The sequence below is a fragment of the Metarhizium robertsii genome (genome assembly GCF_000187425.2).
Source record: "Metarhizium robertsii ARSEF 23 chromosome Unknown MAA_Scf_2, whole genome shotgun sequence".
In the NCBI taxonomy this organism is placed as follows: domain Eukaryota; kingdom Fungi; phylum Ascomycota; class Sordariomycetes; order Hypocreales; family Clavicipitaceae; genus Metarhizium; species Metarhizium robertsii.
The window spans coordinates 2,106,200-2,122,552 of record NW_011942160.1 but is presented as its reverse complement, the minus strand read 5'-3'; the positions used below and the strand labels follow the sequence as shown (position 1 = coordinate 2,122,552).

Sequence of the window (16,353 nt, the reverse complement as noted above, 5' to 3'; positions counted from 1 at the left end):
AAGACCGGGCTTTTACGTCATTTCCCACTTGGCAGTGGTTTCCTCGAATTTTTTTTTTTGCCAGAATCCCCGAAACACGAAGATGGGCTGCGTTCAGCCGTGGCGTGAACCGGTGCTTAGCAAGAAGAATATGTCGTCGGTCCCTTGCAAGCATGCGGGCTCCGTATAGATGCTTGTCCGAAATCGACTACAAGTGTCACTAGTTGCAGTAAAGGAAAGGTTTCGCTAGAGTTACCGGCAGGCTGGGGCTCTGTCTCGATGGCTTCCCTTTGCCTCGGGATCGGTGTGTGGCCCTCCACATTGCAACGTTGTTGATTGTCGTCAGTCTGTACGGAGTCTGTACGGATGGAGTAGGGAATGGGTCTGTGTTTCTATTCTCGGGAGGTAGTAGTACTGTCCTTCTGCGACGCCACAGAGGCACAGCCACGCCGCTCTGTAGCGGCTTGTCCGACCTGTCGGTGTAAAACTGGGAAAACGTCATCGTCTCTAATGCTTCGAAGAGCTGAAAATATCTCTGCGTTGGACTATCCGAGAGGACTTGATTCTGCAGAAGCGGGAATTTGATCAGCTGGCCAAGGATAACACGCCGCAGTTCCAGGATGTGTATTTGTGTCGTTGCAACTCGGAAATATTTTTGGATGTGCAGTAGTGGTTACTCCGTATAGCAAGACCAAGCTCCGCAGACGTCGATGCGCATGTTCCCTTTGTCAACACTGGGTGGCGGCTTCTTCTACGCATACGTATTTTTGCCGCCCCAGCAACTCAAACAAGCATGCCAAGCACACTGAAAAAATCGCCGTTGAAACAATTTTTGAACTTCAGACTTGGCTTCGTTGGCTGCCTCTGCCTCCAAAGCCGACAGATCCCTGTCGAGGATCCAGAGAGTGTGTGGCTGGTGTCTCTACTTCGCATGCACGTACTCCGTAACTGTGGAGCACTTCGGTTTGGCCTTGTAAGTCATATCGTCGTACCTAAAGTGGGATCCCTCGACTTTCGCATCAATCTCTCTTCCTATCTTTTTGGGTTGCCTGTTGATGCGCGGAGTACTCGGCCGTGCTCGTGGCATCTGGCATTGACCATGGCCTCGGCGTGGCAAGTGAAGCACCCGTGCCACCTCGTTCCGCTCGCTGTACTAGTCGAGCCGAGGGCGAGGACTGCGTCATCAAAGACCCAGGATCTTAACAATTGCCACGTAGCAGACGTGTTAAGATATGGCTGGCTATTGACTTCCTTCACAGGGTAAGAAACGGGGTCCAAGAGCTGAATGGCCTGTATGAAGTCTTCAACCTGAAGCGAGGCAGCCATGCGACATGGGCTTGCCCTGTCCAAGCGACAGAGGCATTCGCGGCGATATCTGCCGTGCCCTAGAAATATTCAGAGGCACATGGCTCCGGAATCTCTTTCAGTCGGTCAATAGTCCTCAGTCAAGGACAGACAGCCCAAACTGCACGAGGAGAGACACGCAGAAATATATTGATAATGGCTCGTGACCTTGAAGACTGTTGACGGAAAGAAACAGCAGTTATCGTACACGTGCAGGCTGGGTGCGGTTGTACCGAGATGGTGGCCTTGATTGACGCAACACGGACAAAGCACTCTATAAATTCAATTGGCCCAATCCAGTTTCGCGTCGTTCTGGGGATTGCCTTGCTTTGCGAGATGTTGCGCTCTTCATTCGTCTTTTCTCTCTCTGCTGGTAATGGCTGTGACCGCGAGCAATAGCCTAAGGATGCCACCCAGCACATGGCTCACTCGATGTGTTGAAAGAGGAGAATCTTTGTCATATGAGGAATCAAGTGTTGGCGTGCCACCTCGGATTGTCGTGAGCCAGCTCGTGTCTAGTCCTGTGGTTCTCAAGCCCGTCAGACAGGCAACAGGGTCTTGAATGCTGCGTCACCATAGCGTGAACCTGCAACACAGTCGGCAAGGCACTTGCTTCAAACCTGTGCAGCAAGGTGGTGGAGTCGGACCAAAATAAATGGTGGCATCAAAGGACAGCAGTTGAGCACCAACGTGGATGCATTGTACGAGAACCTCCTGTTTGGTACGACTGGCTCCGTCGTGGTGGCGACACACAACCTGGTATGTCATCAGCTAATTATTGCTGAGCGGATTTCTCAGCCGTCATTATGCGCGTCGATTACTGACCTACCTAGTAGATAGAGAATGTACGTATTGCATTAGTGTGTACTCCGTATTTGACGATTGGTAAGTGCTCGATATGTTTTGCCAAAGACTGTACTCCGTACCTCAGGTGTTGCTTTCATATTGTCTCTCCACGCGCTCTCTCTTGCTGCACTCGTTGGATGGATTTTAGGGGTCTTCAGAGAGAAAAAAAAGTAAACACAGAGACAGTTGGCCGACCAACTACCTACAAGTACCTAAAGGAACTCGGCGATTTCCCCGTCGATCGACCTTTCCTGATGAAAACGGCAACTACTATCGATGAGTGCGCTGGAGCTGCATGCATGGTAGTGGAGCAGTCTGGTTTACTTGCCTCAGTTCCGGACCACCTCACCCTGTCGGTGCCAGTCGCTCCTTCCTCGAACGCCAGAATGGCAGAACCAACAAAACCGACTCCAGTCCTCTTCGTTCCTCGTGCTACGTACATTGATCGCCTCTCACGCTTGCATTTGTACGCCACATGCGCTCAAGTCAGCCTGTGGGATGAATCCTGTCAAACTGCAAGCATGAACATGAGCATGATCAGATACCTTCGGGCTTCGCTATTGTTCTACCCACACCCTGCTCTGAAGCTCACTGCCCACCCGTGTTTGGTACCACACAGTGGTCTGTCCAATCTTGCCACTAGACTCGCGAGAATCTTCTGACGAGCCAAACCCTACCCGAATTTCATAGGCTATCAACTACGCAACCGTGGACTCCCAAAGGGCAAAACGCCAAGGACACATCTCGATATGAAGCTCGAAGTTTCGGGCCATGAGCACGGTCACACCTCGCATGCGAGGTGCATGAATATTATCAACAGGTATTATCCCATCCTCAATCGAGCCACTCACGCCCGCAACCGAAAAAAACTCATATCACGCTACAATAAGTTAACAATGATCCGAATGAGCAAAGTCTGTGTTCACCGAGCAGGCGCCGAAGAAGGACAGAAGTTCCTGACCCAGCGATTATCCTAAAACTCAGATTTCCCAACTTGGAAGTCATAGGGCTGCGGCTGGGCTGATAGGCGCCCATGTTAATGAATCCAAGACCCATCTGATTCGGTATTTGAACTCACCATCTGCGACATGTACGACGGAGGTTTTGCCTATTCCTGCTCCTGCTCCCCCGTTGCCTTGCTTCCATGGACAATGGTTTTCCTGGCTCACACCCCCTTGTGGCTCCGTCTCCAAAGGAGTACACACTTGAATCGGTCCTTGCCAAAGCCTCAAAGCTATCGAGTTGAAGCCTGACACTATGATTGGCTTCTGCCGTCTGAATCTTGGCCAATCAACAACAACCTCGCCATAAGTGAGAGTTCAGCTCCACCGGCACCTCCACTGACTTGTTCAGGCTTTTGAATACCCAGCCAATCAACAGTCAAAGCGCCGATTGGACGTTTTGCGCCTCACCTCTCACCCGCCGCTAACGAAAGGGAACATGGATGGCTATCATTCTAATCAGTCAACTTGCTTGCATTGGCCTATTCCCTCAACATCAGCAGCATGATTATTACTCGCCTTTTCCCAATTTCCCTTACCCGTACTAGCACACTCTCTCCTTATTGCAAACTCAATCAGCAGCCCATTCCCCTTGGTCTGTGCATTAGCTGTATTCAAGTCTCGATTCCATTGTCCAACCACATCCCAGGACCTGACAATATCGACGGAACGGACTCGTGGAAATCTGGGGTGCTCCTTAGTCTCCAAGGAGGTGCCATACCCGCGCCTACCGAACGGCTTCTCCCTAGAGCGACCCGTCGAAGCCGTCGAGATTTTTGACTGTCGATCAAATGAACTGCTAGTCAAGGAAATGCCCAGGGGCTGGTCGCCAAGTGGCTATAGACTTTACATCAAATTTCCGTTCTCTCTACTTGTTGTATTGCATGACTGGACGCCCCGCGCATAGCAGACGACTAACTTTTCTCTGTTAACCCTGAGATAGGAGGGCTCGAAATGGCGCCCTCAGATTCGGCCTTCGTTTGATGCTAGTTAGTAGTAAGGAGTGGGATCGTATGCGCATTTCAAACCTGCATAACTTACATACTACTACACATAACATGTAATATGTAGCCAATATGCACGTCATGCTCACGCCCCCAGGTCACAGTTATAAAGTAGCTAGGCAAGTATGAACACTACTTCGAGGGGCCAAATGTTAACGAGGAACTGTCGGCTCTTACGGAACCGGAAAAGATCTCGAGACAAGAAAGTTAGATAACAAAGCGGCGCCACTTTCAAAGGTCTAGAACTATGGGAAGAAGCCGACGGCCTCTTCTGGCCCGCTAGCCAAGGCTCATTTCCGCTGTAGGCATTCGGCGCGTACCCAGACGCTCCCATGTGGGTGAGATGGCGGTAGTGACGAGGCACAAGTTCAGCCGCATCAATGACCTAAAAGCTAGCAGGCAATGCTTTCTCATGATCTGATTAAACTCCAGGTGGTATCTAGACCAAATATTCAGCGTATGTGACACTAGCCCAACAGCAAATCAATCAACTTTGGCTTTGTGAAATCCGTCATTCCGTACAACTATGCCGTGAATACAGCAGAACAGGAGACGGATGTGCAGGATGTATGTACTTTCACACACCCCCGGATCTCACCATGAATAGCCAAAAATCCGTTAGTTTATCTGCATAATACCCGAATGGGCCTACAAGTATTGGAAATGGGGCGGCGGTATGAAGAGCGTGGATATGGCTGCCCTCCTTGTTGTTGGTCCAAGCAAGCCCAGACCGATGGCCGCGCAAGCTTCCTCTTCAGAAAGGAGGAAAGGAGTGCAACCCAAATTCTCGTAAGGGGGCATTGGTATCACTTTTCACATTAGGAGGCAAGGTATAGCTACAAGAATGGGCAAAGCTGGGAGGTGGACTGCTCTATCCTAGGACGAGAAGCTGCATATGTATAGAGGGGAGAGTAGGGAACATAGTAGTTGGAAGATGCAAGGATGGGTCAGTGAGAGAAGAATTCGAAGCCATGGAAGATGTCAGATGTCTTTGTTACTCCATACGATGTGCCGTGTTGGATGAAGCGCCCAGCGAGGTGGTATTCGATTTTGGTGTGTCTGCGAGGCGTCACATCCAACGGCAACGGTCGTCTTCAGCAGCCGCTGGTTGGAGACAGGTTAATAAGCCACGTCTTTCACAGCTTTGTAGATGGATGACTTTTGAAGAGAGAGAAACAAGCCACGGAGTGGTTGTTTTATGCGCCATCTGTGAAGGAACAAGTGGCTGACTGTGTTGGGACCAGTCCAACCTCCCAAGTTGGCGCTCAGGAGTCTCTTGTAAAAGTAAAACAAACAAAAGCATGTGCTCGTCCCTCACTTGGGCCATGAATCCTTTGGATGGGCGCAATCACTTCCTGTCTAACACAAGGTCCAAGAGCAGAAGTGTCTTTACTCGTGGACTCGAGAGCCTGTTCGCCTTGTCACGAGCTGCTGCTGGCCCAGTAAGTGTGTCACTTTGGCACTTTCAAGGTGTCTTTGGCTGGTCCCCAAGGTCATGCGCAAGGGCCGAAGCTGTGGACATAGCTAGGTAGGTAGATAGGCCCAAGTGTGTGAAATACAACATACATACATACTCCGTACACAGTCATCCCATGGCCAGTTGGAGGCATGGCGCATGTGTGGCGCTCCGATGCAGCTTTCAGCTAGACAAGACCAGGGCAGGAGGAGACTGGACTTACACGCCTCGGCCGTGATGCGACGCACACGCCGCATGAGGGCGCCTGAAGAAAGACTGGAATTTCTTGGGTGAAGGGGGCAAAAAGGGGAGGGGAGGGGGGTGTGCGGCCGATATTCGTGTCTGGAGGAGGCACGACATGCAGGTCGAAAGCACAGCCAGGATTGATTGAGCGCGGAGGTAGTACTGCTAGCACTACTACTACTACGGAGTACTGGGTGCTTGGTACATGTAGCTTGAAAAGGCGACTGCATAATGGTGGACCCGTACGTTGCAGTAGTACCAAATGCCGTGACCACCAAGAGGAAAAAGATCAATCATGGCATTTGCATGGCCTCGGGCCAGGTGGATTGTGGATGGGGATGGGGATGGCGGCGTTTTGAAGTTGGCGAGGATAAACCGGGCCGCGGAGGCCTTGCCGGCCTTGTCCATGCTGGAAAACACGAGGCGAGCATGTCAGGCGCCAGCACAGGCGTCAAGCGTCAGGCGTCAGGCGTCAGGCGTGAAGCCGTTGTCAAGGTTAATGTTATCCCAGAACCGCATCTTTAACAAAGCATCAAGACATGGAAGATGAAGATAGGTCTGGTGACCTGGAGTCCAGATCAATGAATGGCTGAGCGGCGGGGCCCAACTGTGGCTGCTGCGAAAACACCGTGCCGAGCCACAGCCACTCGGCCAGACGACGACTTTCAGCAATGGAGCCTGGCCTGGCTATTCTTGTCTGCGAGCTGGGGCACTCCCTGGGACACTCCGTACGTGGTAACTCGCTATCCACCGAGTACTACTCCGTACATACTCTCCCGTGCAGCAATGCCGCCGGTCGGCCGTGCTAGTCCCGATCGATGGGTGGCTGGCCGGACGTCTGAGCCCTTCCTGGCGCCCCAGTGCCCCCCAGTGCCCCAGTACATGCCCAGGTGCCAAGTCTGGTCCGGTCGGTACTCCGTACTGCCGTCTGGTCTGGTCCAGCCTGGCCTGGTCTGGCGCCAGGCGCCGGCGCTCGAGGGTGCAGGTGCAGGTGCAGGTGCAGGCAACAGGCAACATTGAATTGACTGTGCAGGCACTTGCAGAGCGCTGGTTGCAGACCTGCAGAGGTGCAGAGGCCCGCCTGGCCCTCAGGCCACTCACTCGCTCATATTGACTGCGCGCGCACAACATCGAACTGGTTGAGCAAAGTATATCTCCCCACCGCCGCCACCCTCCCATCGCCGGCTCTCTCCCCTTCTCTCCTCACGACACCCTCGTCCGCCTTCTCTTCTTCCTGGCTGCGGCCGTCAGCAGGCGATCCCTCCCATAAAGCCAACCGTCCTCGGCACTCCCTGCTCGGCTCCGTTACCTCGATCTCCTTTTCTTATTACTGTCTTTTTCTATTTCCTCGTAGAGTGCTTTTGTCCATCCTCCCGTCCACAGGATTCGACCCCCCTCCTCCGTTCCCACCTGCCGTCGGCCCGCCCCTCCGTGTACCGCCAGCCAACAAGCTGAACCCCGCCACGTTTCAGCGGTTTTGCGACGACGACGCCGCCGCCGCCGCCGCCGCCCCTACGACCTGGTCACACGGCCTCGCGTTTCCGAATGCCTGTCCAGCTTCTCCCGGCTTCGGCCGCCGCCTTTGCCCCGAGGGCATCTTCAGTCAATGTCGTGTTGGGCTCCAAGGTCGAGCCTTGGCTCACGCAGACCCTGAAGCGCGTCAACAAAGTAAAGCGTCCGCTCAACAGCGTCCCTCAACACCAAAGATGCCTAACCGAGACCCTGTCGTCACCCAACGCCATCTGGACTCTTGCCTCCCTCATGCTGTCTAAGCTTCCCGAAGCCGAGATGCCCAAGGAGCCCCTCGAGGAGCTCTTCAGCTATCAACTCGTTCACGTCGAGGCCTACATTGTTCACGTCGACATGGTCCTGCGCAACGAAGTCGCCTACAAACTCACAACCGATACCATCGATGCCTTGGTCGAGTACCACGACAAGATCCACTGCGCTGATGCAAAGGCCAGCACCTACGACTGGTCGGAAAAGGAGCAACAGTGCAAAAAGCTCCACCAAGACTTTGTCCAGGCCATCAACAAGTTTGTCTACCGCACCCACGTAAGCGCTTTGGAAGGCCTTGAAGAGGAGGGAGCAGGCGAGCTGCTGTGTGGCAAGAGTGAGGAAGTGAGGAACAGCCTCATCGGATTGATGAAGCCTTTGTTGCCTCCACCCCCTCGCGTCGTCGACGTTGTGCGCCAGCCTACTCTCCTCCCAAGCTCTCCCGTCAACAACATGTGGTCATCGCAGCCGACAATGCCCAGCTCTCTGCCTGCGGTCGAACCCTGGCGAGTCCTACCGTCAAGTCCAAGTGTGCCCTCGACATCGGCTGAGCCCAACAACCCTCCAATGTGGGCTACTATGGGCATCAACGAACTCCAGATGCCCTCACCCGCCCCGGCCTTCACTCAACCGCACGCCACAGCTGCTCTTTACTTCACCTCGCCACCCATGACCGCCCCCATGCCTGCAGCTCTACCTTTACCCAGCATGCTTGCTTCATCGCAATGCGGCGTTAGCGTTGGCATGGGTGGCTTCGGTTGGGATCGGTACCAGGAGTATGCGACGATAATGTGACAACCACAACCGGTCACGGGGGACGATTATCCAGTAGTGACGACGTCTTAATAGGCCACTGCGCCGCTGCGCCCTTTTTAATGTTTCTCGGGACCAGGGAAATAAGTTTAGAAGCAATTACCAGCACAAGGTTTTGATACACAGCGACATAGACAACCATTATCGAAATGGCATTCGAGATCGGCGTTTTTTTTTTTTTTTTTGCATCGGGAACGGAGTTCGAACAAGCTCGACAAATACCCACTCTTCGGGGAGACAAAGCGGTTTTGAAAGTTTCTCCTGCGTTACTCTTTTCTTGTTTGTCTGCATTTTTGGTCTTGGCGTGGCCACTGTCCTTTTACCGGCGACATAGCGACTGCACGCTTGAGGTTCGGAATATGTCCTTCGATTACTACCATTTCCGATACTACAAAGCCTCCTCGCGCCTTGCACCGACACTGTTAGCTCGGTCGTTTGTAAATGGGCAGGGCCTCTGATCAGCAGCAGTAAAGGCGGTTCGCGACTTCCCCTTCGTTTCTCGGACACTGTTCTCCACTTTATGCCTTCTTTTTTATTTTTACCTCTTCCTCTGTCCTTGTTACGGTTCCTTTTTTGGGTTAAAGATAAGAGGAATATGCAGCAATGCGCCATACTCGGCCTGGCTCCGAGACAGACTCCCTAGTTGGACTCTTGATTCCCCGATATTTCTATACTTCATCTTTCATTTTAGCTTTAGTCTTAGCCCAATATTTTGGTGCGGCCTGTACGAAGACTTTCTACGGATGATACCCCTGAACAAGCCTCGCGCTTGCAACTCACCCTCACTTTTTTTTTCATCGCTTTTCCTTCTCGTTCTTGTCTTGACGAAATGAGTAATGATGACGACCTGCGACCACATGACGACCACTGACGAAATTTAATGGATTACGATCGAACTAAAGGATGCATCATGCGGCTTGATGCCGTTATGTCAACCTTTCCATCGGTGTGAAACGATTTGTCAACTCGTCAACATGGAGGCAATTGCGTGATTAGACTCTGGACCGGTTTCTAGATCTAACTTGCTTTGCCCACTCTAACCGGCCGTCGTACGACAATACTAATACTTCGTTATGAGGCTTGTCTTGGAAATTGATCCGGAATTTGTTTCTGAGCTGGTCTGACACTGGCTGTCGACGGGAATAATACAGACAAACATCCTCCGGCTGGTCCGGAACTGGACGTTTGGGCGTGAGAAGGTGATGGTCGAGTTTGGGTATTATCCGAAGAGCTGGGCCGTGCCAAGTGTACTCTGCTGCGCAGGAAGGCACTTGGTACGGCATCTTTGTCTTGCCGTTCAGCCCCGAGCTTCTTGCACTCTGCCCGAGGGTATTCTGCCCGTATCAACCAGTCGTGTGGGCCGCCCGACTCTTTATAGCTACCACGGCTGGGAAATACGGCCGTTCTGAATTTGCTCGTTTGAATCAGGGCGAAACCTCTGGCAAAGAGTTTGAAGCAATGAAGGGCACAACAAGTAGTTCATCTCACTACGATCAGACTCTCTCAACTGCGAGCCCAGTCATGTTCACAATTTCAGCTTGGATCTGGTTATGAATGTTTCTGGGACAAAGTAAACGAGGAGTTCTGCCGCCACAAATGGGTTGACGTTTCCCGGACGCTGTAGATCAGCACACCCGGCACCGTCATCCGCTGGACTGCAGCGCAGGTTTGTAGGCACTGAGATGCTGGATATTATTCCCCGCCTTCCACCCGCATTATATGTGTGAAGTTCGTGGGGGGGAGAGGAGCGAGACATGGCTCCTTTTCTCTCTGACAAAGTGTGCTATACGTCTGTCATGCGTATCGGGTTTATATACACCGAGGACAAGCGGACCGCTGCTGCAAAGGGGACCCCCTGCTCGTTTGTTCTTCAGTCGTTGCAGAATTATAGTTAATCTAAATACGAATAACTTTTTTCAAATGCGTTTTGCTCTTTGGGTGATTACGTGATACAATTCGTGATGTATGTTCTGCCCTAGGAAGGGTGATGAATGTATTATGGAGACTACCCTATCCGTTCTGCATACCAAGTCCCCGTACAGAACAATCCTTCAACTACCCAAAACGTAACGGGGAAGTACTATATGGAACTTCCTTAAGGTCTCGTTCTTAAGACGTGGTAGGTAATATACAAGAAGAAAAAAACTAGGCTAATTTCTCAGTCTGCTCCTCAATAGCCTTCCCGAGTCCCTTGTCCACCCTTTTAAACATTTCATAGGTTCTCTTGCGGGTATCAACATGGGCAGCAGACAAGTGGCCTGCCACGTTCGAAATGAAATTCTCCTGCTGGCCAGGCGTACGTCCCAACACCTCCCACAACCCTGTGGCCTGGACAAAGTCCTCATCCGTCACATCGCCAAAGAGAGCGTGGACAGCTGCACCAGACCACTGCTCATGTGTGACGCTCGGCGTGACGGGCTTGTAGGTCAGTGACCGATAAGAGCTTGGATAATTGGGATTGGCGCCGTAGTTGCCGTTGACAACCATGCCACCATCTCTTTGGAAAGGGTTGAAAGCATTTAGGGGCTTGTTTACGGGAATCTGTTGGTAGTTTGTACCTAAGCGGTGGCGATGTGTGTCCGGGTATGAGAAGAGACGGGACTGCAGGACGGGGTCGACGGACGGCTCGATTCCGGGGACGAGGTGGGACGGCGAAAAGGCGACTTGCTCGATCTCGGCGAAGTAGTTATCGGCGTTTCTGTTGAGGGTGAGCTTCCCGACTGGTCGGAGTGGCACGTCCTTTTGCGGCCAGACCTTGGTCAGGTCGAAGATGTTCCAGCGGAACTTTTCAGCTTGCTGTGGCGTGAGGACTTGCACGTAGACAGTCCAGCTGGGGTGTTCACCTCTCTTGATGGCCTCAAAGAGATCCTGCGTGTGCCAATCCGGATTTTCGGAGGCCATTTTGCCGGCTTCCTCATTGGTGAAGGTCTTACTGCCTTGGTCCGTCTTGAGGTGTACCTGGGTGTATACGAAACTGCCGTCTGGCTTGGTCCACTTGTGCGTATGGCCGGAATATCCGTTCATATGACGGTACGAGTAAGGCGTTCCTCTATCTGAGAAGAGGTGCATGACTTGATGGATGGCTTCCTGGTGAGTTGAGAGGTAATCCCAGAACATGGTGGCATCTTTGAGGTTGGTCTGCGGGTTGCGCTTCTGCGTGTGGATGAACAACGGGAACTTGGTGGGATCTCGAAGGAAGAAGATTGGCGTGTTATTGTAGACCCAGTCAAAGTTACCCTCTTCGGTGTAAAATTTCACGGAGAAGCCTCGCGGATCACGGGCAGAGTCTGCAGATCCCTTTTCGCCACCAACGGTGGAGAAGCGCGCGACACATGGCGTCTTCTTGCCGATTTGGTTGAACATGTTGACGCTGGTGATGTCAGTGACGTCGTGAGTGACTGTGAATTCGCCGTATGCACCGGCGCCTTTGGCATGGACGACTCGTTCCGGAATACGTTCGCCTGTTCACAGGATGTAAGTATGATGTGTTTATGACTCTGGGGGTGGTTGAAGGTTTTGCTTATGTTGCGAAGATTGTGCTTTTTGTTTATAGTTTGATGAAGAACTTACGATCAAAATGAGCTAGGGAATCGATGAGATGAAAGTCCTGTAGTAACAAGGGCCCCATCGGTCCAGGACGCTGCCATCCCTCCGGATTATTGATGGGAGCACCATTGGATGTTGTGTAGATGGGCTTCTCATTGTAGCGGTATGTCGAGTTCGCCTCGTTGGCACCCATGGTGACGGTTGAATGGAGATTTGATACAGATCAAGAAAGGCCCTGCGAGATCCAGTAGAAGTGGTATTGAGGTAGGCTTAATGGATTATCGCGTCCGGAAACTTGAGATACAAGACAGGTAGGTGCAAGTCAGGTCGAGACAAGATGTATGCCGATATGAATGAACAACCGTAGGACTTCCACTTCTTGGACTACTCCGGACTTGCCAGCACTATATACTACTTAGACTGCTCCGCCTAAGAAAAGTGTATCGCCACCATATTGTTCACAATACAAACGGACCGGCCAGCATCCCGTACGTATCTGCCGGTGGGATCCAGCATCATCGAAGTCGGAACATGAATGCTGTCTCGACTTTCCCGCGCCACCGTTGCCAGTCCCCGCGGTGACTGGTTCGACCACCGATCTCACATACAGTTTGGTGATTGGAGGCGATGAATAGACGTTGGGAGATGTGAGATGACGGTGGGGCGACGGCCCCAATCATGGTCGAAGTATATCCAAAGGCCCGAGAAGTAAATCTCGAAGCCCTCGAAGCCACCTGTCCCTGGAATCCGGCCGAGACTAATTCTTGTCCAGATTTCCCACGGTCATTGGAAACGAGCAATGCCGCAGTTGTGTACCAGCCCTGGTATTACCAATCATTAAATGTGCACAACTGACCGGCTATAGGAGGCAAAAACAAGAGATTCTGGGAGCAGGATCGAAGGTTCGTTCATTACGCCGATATCTTGCAACAGGAAGTGTTGTAGCAGCTCCACCAAGTACGGGGCGAGCTCGGCAATTCCAGCGATGAGGAGTTCCTGGCATGAGCTGCCGAATGCTGACCAGATTGATTTGTGAATTGAACGATTGGATCGGAAACATTGTTTGTGATGGTTGATGTCATGGGTAGCGGGTAGCATTGGCAAAGATGCAAGCGTGCGTTGGGGCCCTGGAGGTGGTGGTGAGTCGTGACGCTTACACTTCGGGATACATGGGAAGGCACGACAGAGGCGACACCCACGAGGGGAACCTCAACAATGCCAGGCACCTGTGCTTCCCATGTAGTGATGGTCAGACGCAGCAGGCGATATTTCGGGATGGCGTTCGGCCTTCTTGAACACGCCGCGAGCTATTCGGTCTCTTTTGAATATTGCAGCCGCTCCACCATGACAACAGACCGAATTCTGATTCCCGTGGGATATTGCTGCTTCCAAAGTCGGTGTTTGACTGCTGTTTTTGTCATCTCGAGTCATATCCATTGCCGCGGCCGCATCTGGAGGAAGGGCCCTGCAAAACACTAGACCATACACAAGGGCAAGGCATAGATATACTAGTCCGTCGTGAATTTTGCATGGTTGCTGCAGTCATTCGTTCACGAGTTTAAGTATATCGCCTACATCAATCTGTGGTGAAGTCTTGCTCTCACGCCATAATGACAGACATTTCCCCCCAGTAGCTGATTTTGGTTTTATCCGAATCTGCTTTTCACATTATTGCTCGCCTCGCAACTCCCTAATACAACCTGGGTATAGTGTTGATATTTTTCGCATTGAGCTGGGGCTCATGGGGGACACTCGACTTAACTCGAAACAATAGTGTTCTCCATCAGAATTTGTGAGATCTCTCTATGTAAAGAAAAAGAAAAGGACCTCCATAGATCCTGATTGTAGTATTAAAGGGTCGTACTATATTACGTCTTCATCGCACTTTGCGTCGCACTCGTTTTCATTGTAGGTCTTTCTCCTCTTTTTGCAACATGATAGCCAGGTTGAGAGGAAGAAACCCATGGCCAGCCATTGTTGCCAGCACCCTGCGACTCAATAACACTGAATTCCTCTGTTCCCCCTTCCCATGAAGTTATGATTGCTGTTTACTATGATGCGACGGAATCGTGAGGGAGCCTTTATCATCACGTCGTTTTTTTGTTGTACATATTAAGCGCCGGAAACCGTAATAACAAAAAAAGAACCCATTGCGTATGCCATGATTATTCCTGGTTAACCGTTTGCTACCAAGCACATCAAAGTCAGCAAATCATCCCCTGTACACGTGCAATACTCCTCGGTAGAGTGTACTTACGACCAGCCAGTCCATGCCTTCATTGATACCGCTTCCATCAACAGCAGAGCACGCCATGATACTCCAGTTCCGGTCGCGCAGCTCACCCAGGCGCAGCGCTTCCGAAATCTCGCCCGCGCCCTTTGCGCCAGGCTGATCCTGTTTGTTGGCAAAGACTAACAACGCCGCGTCTTTGAGCTCTTCCTCGTTGAGCATGGCGGCAAGTTCCTCGGCTGCGGTTTGTAATCGCTCGATATCAGTAGAGTCGACGACGAAGATGACGGCTGCTGTGTTGGCGTAGTAACATCGCCAGTACGGTCGAATGCTTGTCTGACCACCGAGATCCTGCACGAGCGTGGCGTTAGTTGCAGCTCTTGTCCTGCTTATTTTGCATGACCATTCTGATATGCGTGTCCAAACATACCCAGACGTTAAAGTTTAAGTTTCTGTATGTCACCGACTCGACGTTGAAGCCGATTGTGGGTATCGTAGTGACGACCTCGCCAATCTTTTCGGATATCTGTTAGTATTCGGCCGTTCTCCAATATCAGAACACGCTGGACATGTCGTACCTTTAGCCTGTAAAGCAACGTCGTTTTGCCGGCATTATCCTAATTCAAAACGTGTTAGTTGCCGCCCATTTCACCTCTAGGGAGAATTGCTACAAACATACAAGCCCCAGGATCAATATTCTAATCTCCTTCTTCGCCCAAAGCAAGTTGGACAGCCATGACATGCCCGCACCCATGGTGACTAAAGTTAAGATGTTTGCGTACACGGCGAGTGCAGGGAACCAAACAAATCAGCGTTGGCTAGATGCGGTGCCGAGGATCAGGGAAAAGCTCAGGTTGTAGTTCTCGAGGCCCCCAACACGCGTGGTCACTTGATCGGACGAATCGGGGTGGATATCGTACACAGATAACAAGAAACGGACTAAAATGGAGAAGAGAAAGATGACCGCTGGCTTCGTTGGCTTCGTCCTCTATCTGCGTGCTTCCCTGATGGTTTTCAATGTCCCGTGGCAAGAATTTCGACAGGAGGCAAGCATTAATTAGAAATCAGTCTCCTATTCTGGAACCTCTGTCGGACACCACCAACATTCCCGATTTCTGGGGGCGGCGGGCCAGGGACATGATCTAGACCCTGCTTTCTTGGTTACGGTTGGCTGCAGACACTGGACATAATTAATGGGACACACTACATACTAATCTGCATACCACCACTGTCTGTGTAATTTTGTTTGCCAGCCAGCCAGACCATACTTAGTCAGCACACTTGTTTGCGCGAGGCAGCCCATCGTAGTAAACTGTTGGCATTCATGCCTGAGGCAAGAATAGCCACACCAGTCATGCTCAGCCACACACTCTCTCGCACCAGCCGCACCACACATCCTCGCTAGGGTTTTACGCCCTCGAGTGCGGGCCAAAAATCCTCTCGGTCTCAACTCCACGAAATTCCTCATCACTTTAGCGACTCGACACGCAAAGCCAACCAAGATGCCGGTATGCCGCCCTGCGACGCTGTCCACGACGACGCTCATGTCCAGAGAATGCAAATTGCATACTTCGCTCGCTCTCACATTCTCGGATCATTCTGCGCGTCGTGTGACGCACCCCGATCGTCCCGTCACCGAAAACACCATGAAACGCTGACACTTCATCAATAGAGCCACAAGTCTTTCCGTACCAAGCAGAAGCTTGCCAAGGCACAGAAGCAGAACCGCCCTGTGCCTCAATGGATTAGACTCCGAACCAACAACTCCGTCCGGTATGCATTTTCTCACTGTGTTTCCGCTTTGTCGATCGAATCTTGATGGACAAGGCCACCTGGGAAGAAACAACAGAAACTTGCCTGCTAACATGTACCTTTGATTTTCGCAGCTACAACGCCAAGAGACGGCACTGGAGAAAGACCCGCCTCGGCATCTAAACTGTTTCGCCTACGACAATTCTCGACTCCTCTACCCATCAAATGTCGCCGACTATTGCAATTTTTTTTCTCGCCATGGCTTCACAATGAGATGGATTAAATTATCTTCGAAGGAATTCTAGAGGACATACACTTTACTGCTGCTCAGAGCGTAAAGATGAACAAGGAAGAAACGGGGAG

General features: G+C 51.6%; 6 protein-coding genes across 6 annotated transcripts; 4 read left to right on the top strand and 2 right to left on the bottom strand.

Annotated features, from left to right (window-relative positions):
- Window positions 1-6,104: 6,104 nt before the first annotated feature.
- MAA_10813 (uncharacterized protein) lies at window positions 6,105-6,398 on the top strand (the record flags this gene model as incomplete). The annotated part of the gene is made up of 1 exon (XM_011412732.1): window positions 6,105-6,398. The coding sequence occupies one exon, from the start codon at window positions 6,105-6,107 to the stop codon at window positions 6,396-6,398; it is 294 nt and encodes a 97-aa protein (XP_011411034.1).
- A 261-nt stretch (window positions 6,399-6,659) lies between these two features.
- On the top strand, window positions 6,660-6,893 carry MAA_10812 (uncharacterized protein; the record flags this gene model as incomplete). Its single annotated transcript, XM_011412731.1, has 1 exon — window positions 6,660-6,893. The coding sequence occupies one exon, from the start codon at window positions 6,660-6,662 to the stop codon at window positions 6,891-6,893; it is 234 nt and encodes a 77-aa protein (XP_011411033.1).
- A 525-nt stretch (window positions 6,894-7,418) lies between these two features.
- Window positions 7,419-8,444, top strand: MAA_05784 (uncharacterized protein; the record flags this gene model as incomplete). Its single annotated transcript, XM_007823782.1, has 1 exon — window positions 7,419-8,444. The coding sequence occupies one exon, from the start codon at window positions 7,419-7,421 to the stop codon at window positions 8,442-8,444; it is 1,026 nt and encodes a 341-aa protein (XP_007821973.1).
- A 2,163-nt stretch (window positions 8,445-10,607) lies between these two features.
- MAA_05785 (catalase) lies at window positions 10,608-12,201 on the bottom strand (the record flags this gene model as incomplete). Its single annotated transcript, XM_007823783.1, has 2 exons — window positions 10,608-11,923; window positions 12,033-12,201. 2 exons carry the CDS (start codon window positions 12,199-12,201, stop codon window positions 10,608-10,610), a joined length of 1,485 nt encoding a protein of 494 aa, XP_007821974.1.
- A 1,972-nt stretch (window positions 12,202-14,173) lies between these two features.
- Window positions 14,174-14,992, bottom strand: MAA_05786 (Small GTPase superfamily, ARF type; the record flags this gene model as incomplete). Its single annotated transcript, XM_007823784.1, has 5 exons — window positions 14,174-14,194; window positions 14,266-14,589; window positions 14,669-14,764; window positions 14,817-14,855; window positions 14,918-14,992. 5 exons carry the CDS (start codon window positions 14,990-14,992, stop codon window positions 14,174-14,176), a joined length of 555 nt encoding a protein of 184 aa, XP_007821975.1.
- Window positions 14,993-15,740: 748 nt separating this feature from the next.
- MAA_05787 (Ribosomal protein L39e) lies at window positions 15,741-16,173 on the top strand (the record flags this gene model as incomplete). Its single annotated transcript, XM_007823785.1, has 3 exons — window positions 15,741-15,746; window positions 15,911-16,011; window positions 16,125-16,173. The coding sequence occupies 3 exons, from the start codon at window positions 15,741-15,743 to the stop codon at window positions 16,171-16,173; spliced, it is 156 nt and encodes a 51-aa protein (XP_007821976.1).
- Window positions 16,174-16,353: the final 180 nt, after the last annotated feature.